The 15482-nt window shown below is 36.2% G+C and overlaps 1 protein-coding gene and 1 pseudogene across 1 annotated transcript; one reads left to right on the plus strand and one right to left on the minus strand.

Annotated features, from left to right (window-relative positions):
- The first annotated feature begins 1720 nt into the window (after positions 1-1720).
- LOC105811450 lies at positions 1721-2653 on the plus strand (annotated as a pseudogene).
- Positions 2654-9510: 6857 nt separating this feature from the next.
- LOC105811366 (olfactory receptor 51T1) lies at positions 9511-10494 on the minus strand. Its single transcript, XM_012645549.1, has one exon. The coding sequence runs from the start codon at positions 10492-10494 to the stop codon at positions 9511-9513; it is 984 nt and encodes a 327-aa protein (XP_012501003.1).
- Positions 10495-15482: the final 4988 nt, after the last annotated feature.

Consider the following 15482-nt stretch of genomic DNA (forward strand, 5'->3'; position numbering starts at 1 on the left):
CTCCTCCCGCCGCCCTTCCCGTGGTACAGATGATTAGGTTAGGTGTGTTGCCCTTGGTTCCCCCCTCACCGAAGTCCGTGTTTCAAATATGTCCATCCTTCGGGTAGTGCGCACTGATGATGTCTTAATAGAGATTATTTATTTATTCATTTATCTAATAAATATATTGATAATCTACTATGTGCCAGAGGTACACAAAGCAATGTTGGTGCTATAAGTAAATTTACCTTCTTATGGTAAATACTACTTAAAAACCATTTAAAAGAAATAAATCAGAGCAAGGGGCTAGACTAAGACTGAAGCAGCTAGGGTGTTCAAGGAAAGCCTTTCTTAGGTTGTGACTTTTGAACAATGACCCAAACATTTGTGGAAAGAGCATTTTGAGCTGAGGTACAGCAGTCCTGAGATGGAAAGATGTTGCCATGTTTGAGGGGTTACAAAAAGGAATGTAGTTGTAATACACTGGAGAAGTTTCTAGCGGTCTTATGCTATTAGGCCTTATCAGCTACAGTAACGTGCATAGATTTTATTATAACCATGAAGGAAAATATGGGAGGAATGAGAGATTAGATAGGTATAAAATTATTTTTCATTTGTGATTTTACTTACTTTGATGTTGATATTTAAACCTTTAAACAGGAGGAGTTCATCTAATCCAGACTGTATTTTATGTAGTATATAAGTATAATTTAAATAATATGTGCATATATTATATTATATAGAGCAGTTTTTACAAAAAGGCTGGGGACAAAAAGGAGCATTAAAAATGACTTTGCTAATGGCATATAGAATGGAATTGAGACAAAAGCCAAGGGTATCAGAAAGAAAGAGACCACTACCAGGAAGAACTGAATCTCCCAAAGCCAGAGGATTAGATACAGGCTGGAAAAATATTGACATTAGCAGAAAGATATTTAGAAACACAAAGTGCTATGTGAGTTAAAGGAATTAGTCATAATTTATTACAATTATATTAAATTGAAATAAATAATTGATAATAGCAAGCATATGATTGTTAATAATATTGTTTATTATTAATTATTAATAATAATTAAGCATAAGGTGGGATTTTTCACTATGCTATAAGTGAGAGTTAATATTCAAGCTATATGGCCTATTTTATGTCCTTTCTTTGGACTGCTTACTATGCAGAGCTTGTGAGTAAAAATAGCTTTTAGAAGCTCAAGAAATGGCCTTAAAAGTGTTTTCAACAAATGACTAGAAATTAGAGAAATCTAATTTTCTACTTTCTTAAAATCCACTTCCTGGAATTTCCTTGTCCTTTTTGTTAAATTCTTTGCTCACTCTGGACCAGGAAAAAGATGTAACCCTATAGTCCAGATTGACTCTATATAATTTTTCACTGGATTGGGATGATGAGGAGCGAAGCCTAATAGCATAAGGGGAATTTATTTGCAGTTACTGCTCTTTACATGAGTATTTTATTTCCCAAAGACTTAATAGAAATATATGACTGGTCAAGACAATATCCTTATTTCTGGTTCTCCTTGTCAGTTAACATCATCTGACTCTATTATAATCTGTTCAGAATTAATACCTCATTCTTTTATTTCTTAAAATGGTAAGCCTTTCAAAATTACATTTTTTTGTTTATTTCTCAGGCAAACATGCTGAGAGGAGGAAGACAAACATGTACAACTGATCCGTGTTGAAAGTGTTATTTTAGATATGAGAATAAATACTTTCCAATAGACTCAACATGAACATTTTCAATACTTCTGAAATTGAAATTAACACCTTCTTCCTGATTGGAATCCCAGGACTGGACCATGTTCAAGTGTGGGTGTCCATCCCCATATGCCTCATGTACTTGGTAGCCATCCTGGGCAATTGCACCATCCTCTTTGTGATCAGGACTGAGCCATCACTCCATGCACCCATGTATTATTTCCTTTCCATGTTGGCTGTCTCTGACCTGGGCCTGTCCCTCACCTCCCTACCCACTATGCTGAGGATCTTTGTATTCAATGCCACAGCAATCTCTCCAAATGCCTGCTTTGCTTAAGAATTCTTTATCCATGGATTCACAGACATGGAGTCCTCGGTGCTTCTGATCATGTCATTTGACCGCTTTTTGGCCATACGCAGCCCTCTGAGATACAGCTCTATCCTCACCAGTGCCAGAGTTGCCAAAATGGGGCTGGTGTTTCTCATTAAAAGCATGCTATTAGTACTCCCATTTCCTTTCACTCTTAAAAGATTGACATATTGTCAGAAAAGCCTACTTTCTCACTCCTACTGTCTCCATCAGAATGTCATGAAGCTGGCCTGCTCTGACAACACAACTTTTTCTATGGTTTCTTTGTTGCCCTCTGTATGATGTCAGACAGTGTGTTCATTGCTGTCTCCTGTGTGTTCATCCTGAAGACTGTGATGGGAATTGGGTCCCCTAAGGAGCGGCTGAAGGCCCTCAACACCTGTGTCTCCCACATCTGTGCTGTGCTCATCTTCTACGTGCCCATCATTGCTTCGGCATCCATGCACCGCTTTGGCAAGCATAAGTCCCCAATGGCCATGATCCTCATTGCTGACATTTTTCTTGCTAGTGCCACCTCTAATGAATCCCATCGTATATTGTGTGAAGACACAACAAATTCGTGAAAAGGTTTTGGGAAAACTAGGTCTAAAATAAAGATATGGGACAAAGTGGGGCAGAGTCAGCCGGTAACAGGGAAGAAAACAATATATTTCTAAGCAAATCATTATCAATGATTTATCATTATCTTTCTTATCATCTTTGTACACTCCATATCCATAGGTTCTGCATCTAAAGATTCAAAATATTCATGAAAAAAGGATGGTTGCATCTGTACTGAGTGTGTACAGACTTTTTTGGTCATGATTCCCTAAACAATACAAATATTTATATAGCATTTACATTGTATTAGGTATTATAAGTAATCTAGAGATAAAGTATAGGGGAGGATGTGAGTAAGTTATATGCAAATAAAATGCCATTTTATATACAGGACTTGAACATCCTCAGATTTGGGTATCCCTGGGGGTCCTGGAACCAATCCTCCAAGGATACCGAGGGACAATGGTAATTGGTATAATATATAGGGCTAAGACATCTGTGAGCATAAGACTGACATGGACTTTGGCAATCGTGTATGGGACAATCATAGAATATTACTAAAATAATTAACACACAGATATGTGATTTTTGTTACATTGCTTACAGCACAAGGATAAGTATATCTGGAAGAAGGGCTTCTATCACCTTGGAGACAATAAATACGAAAGAAACTAAAGGATGTTACTCCACTCCACTGGTTGTTTTTCTTTCATGTGGCCTTCAGACACATTGAATTTGTTGAGCGGCCATCAGTCAATTTTGTGGGAATTCTTTATTTACCACTTAAGTGAAAGAAGTCTACTGTCAAGTATTAGTTGGCTAACAATCTTTGCCTTTCATTCTTTCCTTAACAATCAAATAGGGACAACCAGTGATTATTTTACTTTATAGCTTTCATAGTCTTGAAGCATGACAATAAACTCTCTCATAACATTTTTTCAGAAAAACTAGCTTTTTTCTTTATAGTACTCCAAGGTTCTAATAAGTCATAGATACTAAAAGGAGAACAGAGTAATGATTATGCTATTGGTAGGAAGTGGGAAAGGTTAAAAAAAAAAAAAAACCAAAAACACACACAGTAATTCTTTTGGAAAATGTCTATCCATGTCCTTAGCCCACTTTTTAATGTTGCTTTTTTCTTTGTTATTGTTGAGTTGTTTGAATTCCTTGTAAATTCTGGATATTAGTCCCCTGTCAGATGTATAGTTTGCAAATATTTTTTCTGATTCTGAAGGTTGTCTGTTCACTCTGTTGATTATTTTTTCTGTATTAAGTCCCATTTGTTTATTTGTGTCTTTGTTGCTTATGTTTTTGAGGCCTTAGTCATTAATGCTTTGCCTAGACCAATGTGCAAAAAAGCTTTCCCTAGGTTTTCTTCTAGTATTTTTATGGCTTCATGTCTTATATTCAAGTATTTAATCCATCTTGAGTAGATTTTTGTATATGGTGAGAGATAAGGGTCCAATTTCATTCTCCTACATATGGCTATCCAATTTTCTCAGCATCATTTATTGAAAAGGGTGTTCTTTCCCCAGTGTATGTTCTTGTCAACTTTGTCAAAGACTAGTTGGCTGTAAGTATGTGGCTTTAAAACATTGATCTTCTTGATTAATTGCTCTAAAATATATTTTCTAAAATAACGATACTTTGCTTGTTTAGCCACTTGAAATTTTAAACTCTGATATAGTAAATTATATTAAATAAACTAGAAATAATTTTAAACTAGTAGAAAATAACTATATAATACAATATAAAATTATATGCATCAATGAATTGTTCCATATTTTAAAAAGATAAGTAACCAACTGAAGATGATCTTTTACCTCAAGTTATTTTCTGTAAAATTCATTTATTTCTTGTCCATTTTTTATTTATGAGTACTTAGTAGTAAACAATGTTAGAAATCATAAAATTTAGGATAAATCAATTCTTAACAATTTTGTATTATAAATTGAGAGAAAATGATTTCAATTAATAGATTTCAATATTTTACTGCCTAATATTGAACTCAAGAATACTTAATATTATTTCTGTTTTGAAGAATCATTTTGAAAAGATTCTGTCCTGAAAAATGGTTCACGTCTGTTAAACCACAAGGAAAAGCAAACATGTTGTCATGAAAGACATAAAGACAGAGGTTTATCCCCCTTTTAGAGTTTGTCCTCAATTCAGAAATTCATATCTGTACTAGACAGAAATAACCGAAGTCATAAAATGTCAATAAATGTTGTTTCTAGATCAAAAGGATTAATAGGATAAAAATTGCTTCTCTTAATCATCAGACAGGTTTAATATATTTCTAATTAAACTTCCAGTAATATTTCTTGGGTAATTATCAATATAATTCTAAAAATAAAGTTATAAGAGTAAACTGGAGAATATATAATAAAATAAACACAATACAAACAGTAATAGATCTCAATATGATAATGACATGCATTAAACAGCTGTAAAATTGCATTATTTATTCAACAAATCAACGAGCAGAGCAAAGAAATAGGATAAATACACTGCAGTACACCATATAAGTCCTGAAAACTTAACATACAATCAAGGAATATCAGAACATTATATAAAATAAATTGATTATTCAGATAATATGGGTAGGAAAAAATGACAACCTATTTAAAATTTCATATTTGTATTTGTAATGTTTATCACACAAAAAAACAAATTAAAAGTGCAAAGATAACTTAAAATCTACTTAAATATAAGTAAATAAATCATTTCTGGATGGGAATGATTTTCTAATTAAATAGCTACAATGGAAAAGTGAAAAGAAAATGTGTTACATGTTTTTCCCGAAAAACAATTAGTTATGTGTATAAAATTTAAATAGTCATAATTTAGAAGATAGTAACAACAGGATATATACAGCGCTTACCAGGTACCAGGCATTGGGCTCTGTGTTTACCAGAATCAACATCATTAACTTTAACAAGAGCATGGAAAGGTAGATTTTACTATTTCCCCCTCTTTTCTGGATTAGAAAGTTAAAGATTTAAGTTAAACAACTCTCTTCCAAGGATATAGAGCCATAAAGTATTAAGACATGAAATCTAAACTCATATAGTGTGATTTCAGAGCTTACAACTTGAGCCACTATACTAGACCCCCAGCAAATATTTTGACTCCTTCTAAATTTAATAATTTACATTTCTAGGAATCTAAGAACATAACCAGAGGTAGGATCAAATATATATTTATAAGAATATAAATCAAGGGTTACTGAAATGTTAAATAATAAATAACAACATAATCCATGATATACAAATATGATTAAATGTTATTCACCAATGCAGCACAGCATCAACAACTAAGTGGTATTTGCTAAACCCTATGCTAGGAGTTAAGGATTAAATGAAAGATAAGACATAGGCCTACTATAAAGGAGCTTGCAGTCTGGTGGTGGGGAGATGCAAATAAATAACTAGATATACTGAGTAAAGTATGGTAAGTTTAATTACGTATCTAAGAAAGCATACATAAAATAATGGCAATGTGCCTATTTTGGTCGGGAATCAAAGGAAAGCTTCCTAGAAGTGAAGACTAACATAAAATTTTACGATTTAATAGAGAATAATGAATAAAATCAAGCAAACAAGATATACATTTGAGTATAAACTATTATTTAAATGTATGAATATACACATGTGTGCACATGTGTTAGCTTATAAAAAAAAAAAAAAAAAGATTCGGTCTTGTACAGTCATGAGTTCCTTAACACTGGGGATTCGTTCCGAGAAATGCATCATTGTGGGAACATCATATAGTGCACTTAAGCAAACCTAGATGGTGTAGCCTTTTGCTCCTAGGCTACAAAACTGTACAGCATGTTACTCTATTAAATACTGTAGGCAATTGTAACGCAACGGTATTTGTGTCTGTAAACATATCTAAACATAGAAAAGGTACAATCAAATATTGGAATTATAATCTTATGGGACTGTAGTCATATTTGCAGTCTGTCTTTGACTGAAATGTCATTTTGGAGTGCATGACTGTGTTATATAATCTCTCAGTATGGTTGTGAATAATTTTATTGTATTTTTAATGTTTTTAATAATTTTCTCTATTTCTCAATATATTCACAAATTTAATTATATATAATAGGTATGACATTTATAATCAGAAGAAAACTCCTAATATATTAAATACATTGCTTAAACTAACAACAAAACACAAATTCATATCCTACTAACTGATAAAAATGTTTTCAGTGTTGAGTAAGCAGGTTGCATTTTGAGTCAGGTACGAAAAGTACATTTGAAATAATAAAAGATTAACACACACAGCTGACTGCCTTAGGTACTGACTGAAATAAAACTGAAAGAATTATTGCACATTTTCACAATTTTTCAACTAAAACCTTTAAAAATCAGAGTTTTTAATACATTAGACGGGCCATACAGCCTTAGAGGCATTACCCTGCATTCAAACATAACAATATTTCTGAATTGCAATATATGGATAAATAATAACCCATATATATGTTCACATCTTTTCCTGTTACGTTTTTCAGCCAATAATTTTTGGCACCAATCTTAAGATAATTAAAAAAAAAAGAGCTATTGTTTTTCAGATGTTTTAAAATTTCTGAATTGTAAATAGAGAATTGTAAATCTACCAAGAAAAACTTTAGAAAAATCTTCAAAAGAAGCAATTATAAGAGCAGAGACATCTGAAAGAGCTAATATATGTAGAAGAGTCTGGATGGTGGATTAGGGTGTGATATCTGGGTTGTCTACTCTGCCACAGGTAACTGTGGGGTCAGAGCCTCTGTCACAGTGTGACACTATCTAAGGAAAATCATCTCTTGTTTCCCAGCTCATAGATCTCCATCCCTGCTGTCCCTTTCAGCTGCCGTACAGGCCTCTCCGTCTCCGGGCACACTGATGTCTGGGCTTAGTAACATGAATGTTAAAAATATATTGTTTGGCATTTTATATCATTTCCTGAAGTCCTCGGATTCCTGAAGTCACCAAGTGACTTCACCTAGTACATGCTCAACTCTGCGACAGTTTTATCTGCCCCAACCCCAATCCTGGTATTCTTACTTAAGCCTACAAAGTCCTTATAAATAATCCTTAAGGTTGTGGTTTTACTCTGGGTTTACTAATAGCATGTCTGTCTTAAAAGAATTCTTCTGTCCTTAATTCTTAGTATGAAACAAATGTCTAGAATCTAGATATATCTTGAGATTCTTGTACTTTTGCATAATAGCCACATTTTTTCCTTTTGATGAGGATAAAAACCAGAGAGACATTTATTTGGCAGCAATAAGAGAATGAAATCTTGAAAAGTAAAATACTGAATTGCTGTGCAATTGGAATACAAAGACTGCCCTCAGAGCACAGGAGGCCAAGAGACATTTTTGCCGTAATGCTGAGTTTGGAGCCTGAAAAATTGAATTTTATTTCCAGTTACACTACTTTATAGGATGGTCATGCAGTTTTTTTTTTCCACTTAAAATAATAGCTTCTGCCACACAATCTTGTGTGATATAAATCACCTGAATATGCTGTGTAAAAACAAAATCATACAAATAATTTTAATTATAAAGAATATGTGAATATTATTGTTAATATTAAAGTAAAGGACATTGGGGTTTGAGCAGAGCAGAGTCACAAAGTTGTCAGCGCTTGAGCTGAACAATGCAGCTTGAAAGAACACTGAGGTAAACAAACCAAAGATTGGGATGGGTATTACCTGTCTGCCAAGGAGTAGGAAGTTGATATGGGGGAGGAGACAAGTGGGTCAAATCAGAATGTCTTCTTGGTCCACTGTGCTCAGACGTGAATTATCCTGGGTGGAACTAAATCGTCAAAACTCTGTTTGTGAAAGAAAACTTTGGAGAATTCTCTGCAACACCCTAGCAACCCTGCCCCTGAAGCTACTTCTTCACAAAACAAATATTGTTAATAAAGGTAATCTGGAGATTTCTTATTTTAAAGCATCAAGGTTACTCTGCAATTCTACAGTGACACGTACACCGTAAGGTAGAGGCAGCTAATAGCTGTTCAGCAGAAAATTAGCAACCCAAGAAACAAGGGCAGATAAAAAAGAAGCTGTAGTCGTGAGAAAGAGCCAGCACTGAAGAGTGGCTATGAAAGCAGAATTTGGGTGGGGGGAGGGGAACCTGCAGCCTTGGGGACACACATGGCCTTCTGGATCCTTGAGTGCAGCCTTTTGACTGAATCAAAATTTTATATAACAAACCCTTTTTATAATAATTGACTGAGTCAGTGTGTAATTTTATAGATTAGACTGATTGGAGGTATACAAAGTAGCAATTAGAACTGAAAAAAGTATCATTTTCTCTAGAAAAAAAAGGATGGAAGAAAAGAGAGAAGTACAGAGAGTGTATCTGTAAAGATCTAGCACTCTCCAGAAGTGACTTTAGGAACTGAAACCAATGTTTAAGATTTTCCTGGATATTTTAATTACAAATTTCTATGTGTTTACCTTTGTACACACATGTAAATTTTCCTTTTTCCAGCCCAAGGAACAATCTCCATTGCTCTGTGGGAAATTTGACCTCAAGGGGACTAAATTTTTCTTTAGCTGAATCCAAAAATAAAATGTTCATTTTTTTTCTGGTCTAAAAATTTCTGTTTTAAAGCAGATAATTAAATTATTCCACTAAATTAAAGTGATTTTATTATGCTTTTATCATGCAGAAGAGTCTATGACATTGTTTTAAATGTTTGAGGGACATAGACACAATTGATTTAGCTTGTAATTGTATTTAAAAATAAAAATACTTTGATAAGCTCAGGGAAAAATTACTTTCTTCTTCCCACTCCAATAATTCAGTTGAAATGGCTTCAGGACCAAAATGCCCGTAGATGACACTGGCCCAATTCTATTTTCTACCTACACATTATTTATGTCCCAACAGCTTTCTCCCTTCAATCCCTCCTTCCTCTAAGACCCCTCACACGACGGCCCTGTGAACCCTTGGATCGGAGCAACTGGAATGTAGCCTGGCGGATGGTCTTGGTCTTCAAGCTGTAAATGATAGGGTTCAGGACAGGTGGTAAGAGCAGATAAATATTGGCCAAAGTGCTACAGAGCACCCTGGGGGTGGAGCGGGAGAGACGGTGTGCCAAAGACAGGCTGAGCATTGGCACGTAGAAAACAGTGACAGCACAAATGTGACAGACACAAGTGCTGAGAGCTTTTTGTTGTTTCTTTGGGGTCACGGTGCTCAGAACAGTACGGAGGATCAGGATATAGGAGAAAAGAATAAACAGTAAGTCAGTACCATTCATGTAGAGCTGAAGAAACATGCCACAAAAACTGCTGAACCAGGAGTTGGAACGTGTGTATTTGATCACATCTGGGTGGTAACAGAATGGGTGGGAAAGCTCTTGACCTCCATAAAAAGACAGAGTCTGTATGGCTACAACCATAGGACATAAGGAAAGTACCTGTCGTATGCAGACAACCAGAACAATTACCAGGACCATCATGTCTGTGAGGACAGTCGCATACTTCAGTGGGTTACAGATAGCCATGAAGCGATCAAACGCCATGGCTACCAGCACTGAGGACTCCAGCCAGGAGAAGACATGCAGGAAGAACATTTGAATGAGGCAAGCTTTGAAGCTGATCTCCTGGGCATGAAACCAGAGGACACCGAGCACAGTGGGAAGGGTTGTGATGGTCAGACATAGATCAACAACTGAGAGCATGGAGAGGAAATAGTACATGGGTTTGTGAAGATTCCGCTTAATAATAATAACAAAAAAGATCATGCTATTTCCCAAGAGGGCAATGATGTAGAGACAGCAGACAGGAATGGAGATCCAGATATGAGCACGTTCCAGCCCAGGGAACGCAGTGAGGAGAAAGTTTGAGGAAGAGGAGGTGGTGTTATTGAAAATTAGCATGGTGGATTGAGGACACACCCTGAAAAGAAAAATAAGAAGAAGAATGTCTGTTAGAAAGATTCTTTTTTTTTTTTAATTCCTAACTCTTTCATAAACCCTTCTCAAATTACACCGTGATTTCTCTTTATTCAAAATCCCCAGTCTCATTACTGTACCTATTACATAATTCTATGGATTTCTGAATTTTTCCTGTTAGAACCTGGCCCCATTCTCCTGCCTCTACTCACCTTGATTATAAACATCAGTCTCCCTAGACTTATCCCCACGCTATTGCTCAGACTAGCCCTGGATTGAAGTAGAAAATGCTTACAGACTTAGGTCGTACACATGCACACATATTAATACTAACAAAACAACAACAGTCACAATTACAACCTGATGGGTCTTTGTATTAAGTCTCCCAGTTATATAAGTTGCTCCATAATGAATGAAGAATCACGTATGAATCACTCCGGGCACCTGTGATGACATAGTCCATGGTGTCCTTGCTGGAAGCTGGCCTGGAATATTGTATCCAGAGTATCCTTGTACCTGAGTTATGGGCCACTCTTCCCTCATAGCCTCTTATTAGATGTCTCCTTTTAGTATCAGGTTTTTTCTATTCTATTTCCTATATTGGAATAATTCCTGTAATTCTTTCCTTCTCCACTCCACATATTTATGGGACTCAGATTCATCTTGGCCTCTATTTCTGTTTTTCTGTGTAGTTTTCCAGGTCTACCAAAATAACTGGACCTATTCTTTCCTCCATGTTATACTGTGGGATTCTTGTTTCTACTCTTTCCTGTGGATATCCAGCATGTGACTTTGAACCTTCTCACTATGAGTAGGCCACAATAGTGAATCCTGTCAAGATGTCCAAATATTATTCCAGAATATATAATTTCAGACATCCTAATATAGGCTTAGTAGGTAAGCCTGGAAAAAAACACCCTGCCATATCTGCTTCTACCTCAGTTCTGATATTTTGTTAATTCATGGTGATAATTCAATGAAGCACCGTGGAGACCATGTCTTACTCCATTGGTTATATTATGATGGAGCCATGACACATTCACCATTTAATGTTATTGGGAGGATCCAAGACCAAATTCTGGATTCCTCCTTCCTTGTTTTGTTTCCATTGTGAATAAATCAATTGTGCCAATATAGAGAATTATCCTAAGTTAGCCAAATTCTCTCTTTTGGGGCCTGCCTACGTCCAAGGTGAAATGTACTTTAGGTCACATACAGATAGCCATAGTTCAGGTAATGAATGGTTTGGGAAAAATCATGAACAGGATGAAAGTAGGAACTAATGAAAAGGGAGTAACTCAGGGACAGACAGGCCAAGGTGCCATCATAAATTAGAATATCAAGTAGTTCAATGGGTGAGAAAGTCCATAGAATGACAGCTGCAAAGAAAACAGAAATGATGTCATAAGGAAGGTAGGATCTGGGATCTATTAATATTTTAATGTGACCATTTCAATTCTATTCAGGACTTGTTTACTGGCTTCTTGTAAAAAAAAGTCACCATTTGCTAATTTTTAAATTTTCACTTAGGCCAAGTAGTCATCAGGAGGGAGCTAACAAGAAGTGAGTGATATTTGTGGCCAAGTTGCCATGTGGACATTGCTACCCTCAAGTGTCCTCATCTTTCAGTAGTCTAGGCTTCCTGCACTGGTGACAGAATAGATATAAGGAATTTGCATCTGCCAATTCTTGCCTATTTTTATGTAAGGGTAAATATGAAGGAATGTTAATTATTTTTTTCATCCTTCAATTTACTGAAGCTGGTGATAGAAATAGTTACTTGTTATGCCAATGGGGGTAAAACTAATTGCAATTACTCCTATAACTTTCAGTATTATTATATTATACATGTTCACAATTTAGTATGGAAAAAGCCCTAAGAATCACAAAAACTGGTGCCAAATGAGAGATAGATCACAAACATGCTGAATTAAATCAAGCACTCAGACTCTGAATGACAGTTGTAATGCCAGTGGCTGTGCTGAGGGTAAGGGAGACAGAAATGAATGAAAAACAGTTTCTGCATTCAAAATTCTCTCAACCTAGTCGAATTGAATGGGGCAAGAAGCCAAAGCAAAACATTCATGGAGGGCTACTACTTCATGGGGAAATGAGAGAAAATCAAATAGCCAGGCAGGAAAACAGAGGCAGTTGAGATTTCTGCTTCATTCTTCTTCTCAGCTGCATAAACACAGAGAGTAAGAATGAACCTCATTCTCAGTGATAACCATCCAGGAATCTCTCTGCAATACAAAATCTATTGAATATGATAGCACTTTATGTATGCTTTTTATAACATGTTTTCATGCTTGATCACATTTCTTTTCCCCACTAGAATGCTGGTTCTTTCGAAAAACAACACATATGTTGTCTATCTTTATATTTTATCTAGAGACAAACATAGTGATTGGCACATGGTAAATCAAATAATCTACATCGAATACATTGATAAATGGTAGATGTGGTCGATGATAAAGAGATGGATGAGGCCAGGTGCGGTGGCTCACGCCTGTAAACCTAGCACTCTGGGAGGCCGAGGTGGGTGGATCGCTGAAGGTCAGGAGTTCAAGATCAGCCTGAGCAAGAGCGAGACCCCGTCTCTACTGAAAAATAGAAAGAAATGATCTGGACAACTAAAAATATATATATATACATAAAATTAGTAGGGCACGGTGGTGCATTCCTGTAGTTCCAGCTACTCGGGAGGCTGAGGCAGAAGGATCGCTTGAGCCCAGGAGTCTGAGGTTGCCGTGAGCTAGGCTGACACCACGGCACTCTAGCCCAGGCAACAAAGTAAGACTCTGTCTCAAAAAAAAAAAAAAAAAAAGAGATGAATGAAGTATAATTTGAGCCTGTAAGTTTTGAGAGAAAAATAAACCATGGATAAATTACTTCCCTAGACACCATAAAAAGAGTGATCATCCTCTCTCCCTAATTGGGAGAGGAAGGAGGGTAGACTAAGAGAAGAGGAAAATAATTAAGATTATTTGTGTAAGTAATACATTTGGATAGCTACTTTATATATAATTTTATATAATCCCTGGAAAATTTTGAAGTAGATATTTTTCTCCTGTTTTAAAGAAAGAAAATGAACCCAGGAAGATAAATAATATATCCAAGGTAAAATAGATAGATATAGATTGAAAATTCAAAACCAGATTAACTAACTTCGAAGTCCATTATTTTTATTACACTTCCAAGTATCAGAAAGGACAGGCTAATGAGACAGCATGGATAGTTGGACATTGTTATTTCCTTCTTTTGAAATACAAAATTTTTGAATCACCTATTATATATCTATATGATACAGAAAAGGGATAGAGATGAGAAATAAGTAAAATAGAGAACTATGTCCTCATGTCTCATCTAAAGAAGAATGTTTGTGGAGTCTAATGTGTTTACAAATATGTGTCAATGTCTGCATGTGTTTGTGCTGTGTGTGTCTCCATGTGCTGATGTATGCAGAGGGGAGTTTTGGTGTGGAAGAGTAAATAAGAGATAAGATGCCCACAAAGCAGATACTATTTATCTTCTGTTCTTTGAATGATATTTCACAAAGACCAAAAAAGTGACATAGGATAATGTCGAGGGGGGGATAGGAGGATAGGATACAGTGGCTCATCTTACTGCTGGAGGAATTTTTCTTGGGGAATAGAAGAAGTAGCAGAGGTCTTTCTCTCTGTGAGCTCATACACTCTGGAGCTCATACACTCAGTTGTAGGTCAAAGTTGAGTGCCTAGGTTCATCAAGGTTTTCTCTACATTGCCCACTAACCAGAAGAGTAGGCTAGTGCTTTCTATCTTCAAGTACAAATCTTCATCTGACCATCCAGGCAGAAGGTAACATCTGCCCATTCATATACAAAAAGACCAGGTGAGATGACATAGATAACATCCAGCTCAGTAAGGTAGTGATCCAAAAGTCAGCATAACTGTTTTCTGGCATCAATAATGATATATACCCATCCTTTTCATTGACCAACCCCTAACTTCTGTTTATTTCTCAGCACTGAATTCAATTTTCTCCATGATTCAGAACCTGCCCTGACAGATCCAGGACATGTTAAACTGAAACTACCCTCTGCTTGTAAATCTTTGCACCACTTAATTTTAGACCTCTCGTTTCATTCTCAATAATGATGCACAGATGATATTGTAATTTATATATGCAAATATCATCCTTTTCTGTCAGGCGTGTGAGTTCCTTAAAAGTTTAGGCGTGCATGTTTTTCGTCTCTCAATACTAGCTACTAAAGCAGGATCTGGAATAATAGAAAGCTTCATTTAATCATGTTGATTGATTCCTGAACAATTATGACCAGAGAAAAAGAGTTCTGAGAACTATCTCCTTTTGTCTTTCTCCCTTCTTTTCCCTCCTGTCCTTTATTTCCTACCTCAGTTTCTTCTAGTTTCAATTACACCTCTCCATTTCTTTATCTCCACTTGTAGCTTTCATCAATCCATTGCATTGTTTTCCTCCCATCCTTCTCCTACCATTCCTCATTCTTCAATTCCTCCCCTTTGGTCTTTTCCCATATTTTAACTCATCTTACCTGGTCACATCAGCGGGAAACACGACTGACTTCTCTTCAGCCCTATCACAGAGCGGGAATTAAACCAGCTCCCAAGGGTGGGGGATTTATAGGTAGCCTAATAGAGTTCCCAGGCAACAAGGCACTTTTTCTTGATTAGTAAGTGTACTGATTGGAGTAAGAGCGATGGGACCCATATGCATATGTTCCTCTACAGCAGCCGAGACACATCTCTGAGACACGGGTTCAAACCATCCTCCCAGGCCCAAGCAAACCTCATCTATCAGGGGCTTGGAGCATAGCCCTGGCCCTGGGGGCTGACAGTAATGGGCATCTGTGCAAACTGCCTTCCTGGGTCAGATAACTGCAACCATTCCTCTTCCCCCAGCCTTAAGCTACAAATTTTCAGCCAGAGAGGCTCCCTGAATGTCAGAGCTGGATT

This window comes from Propithecus coquereli, unplaced genomic scaffold (genome assembly GCF_000956105.1).
Source record: "Propithecus coquereli isolate 6110/MARCELLA unplaced genomic scaffold, Pcoq_1.0 Scaffold235, whole genome shotgun sequence".
In the NCBI taxonomy this organism is placed as follows: Eukaryota; Metazoa; Chordata; class Mammalia; order Primates; family Indriidae; genus Propithecus; species Propithecus coquereli.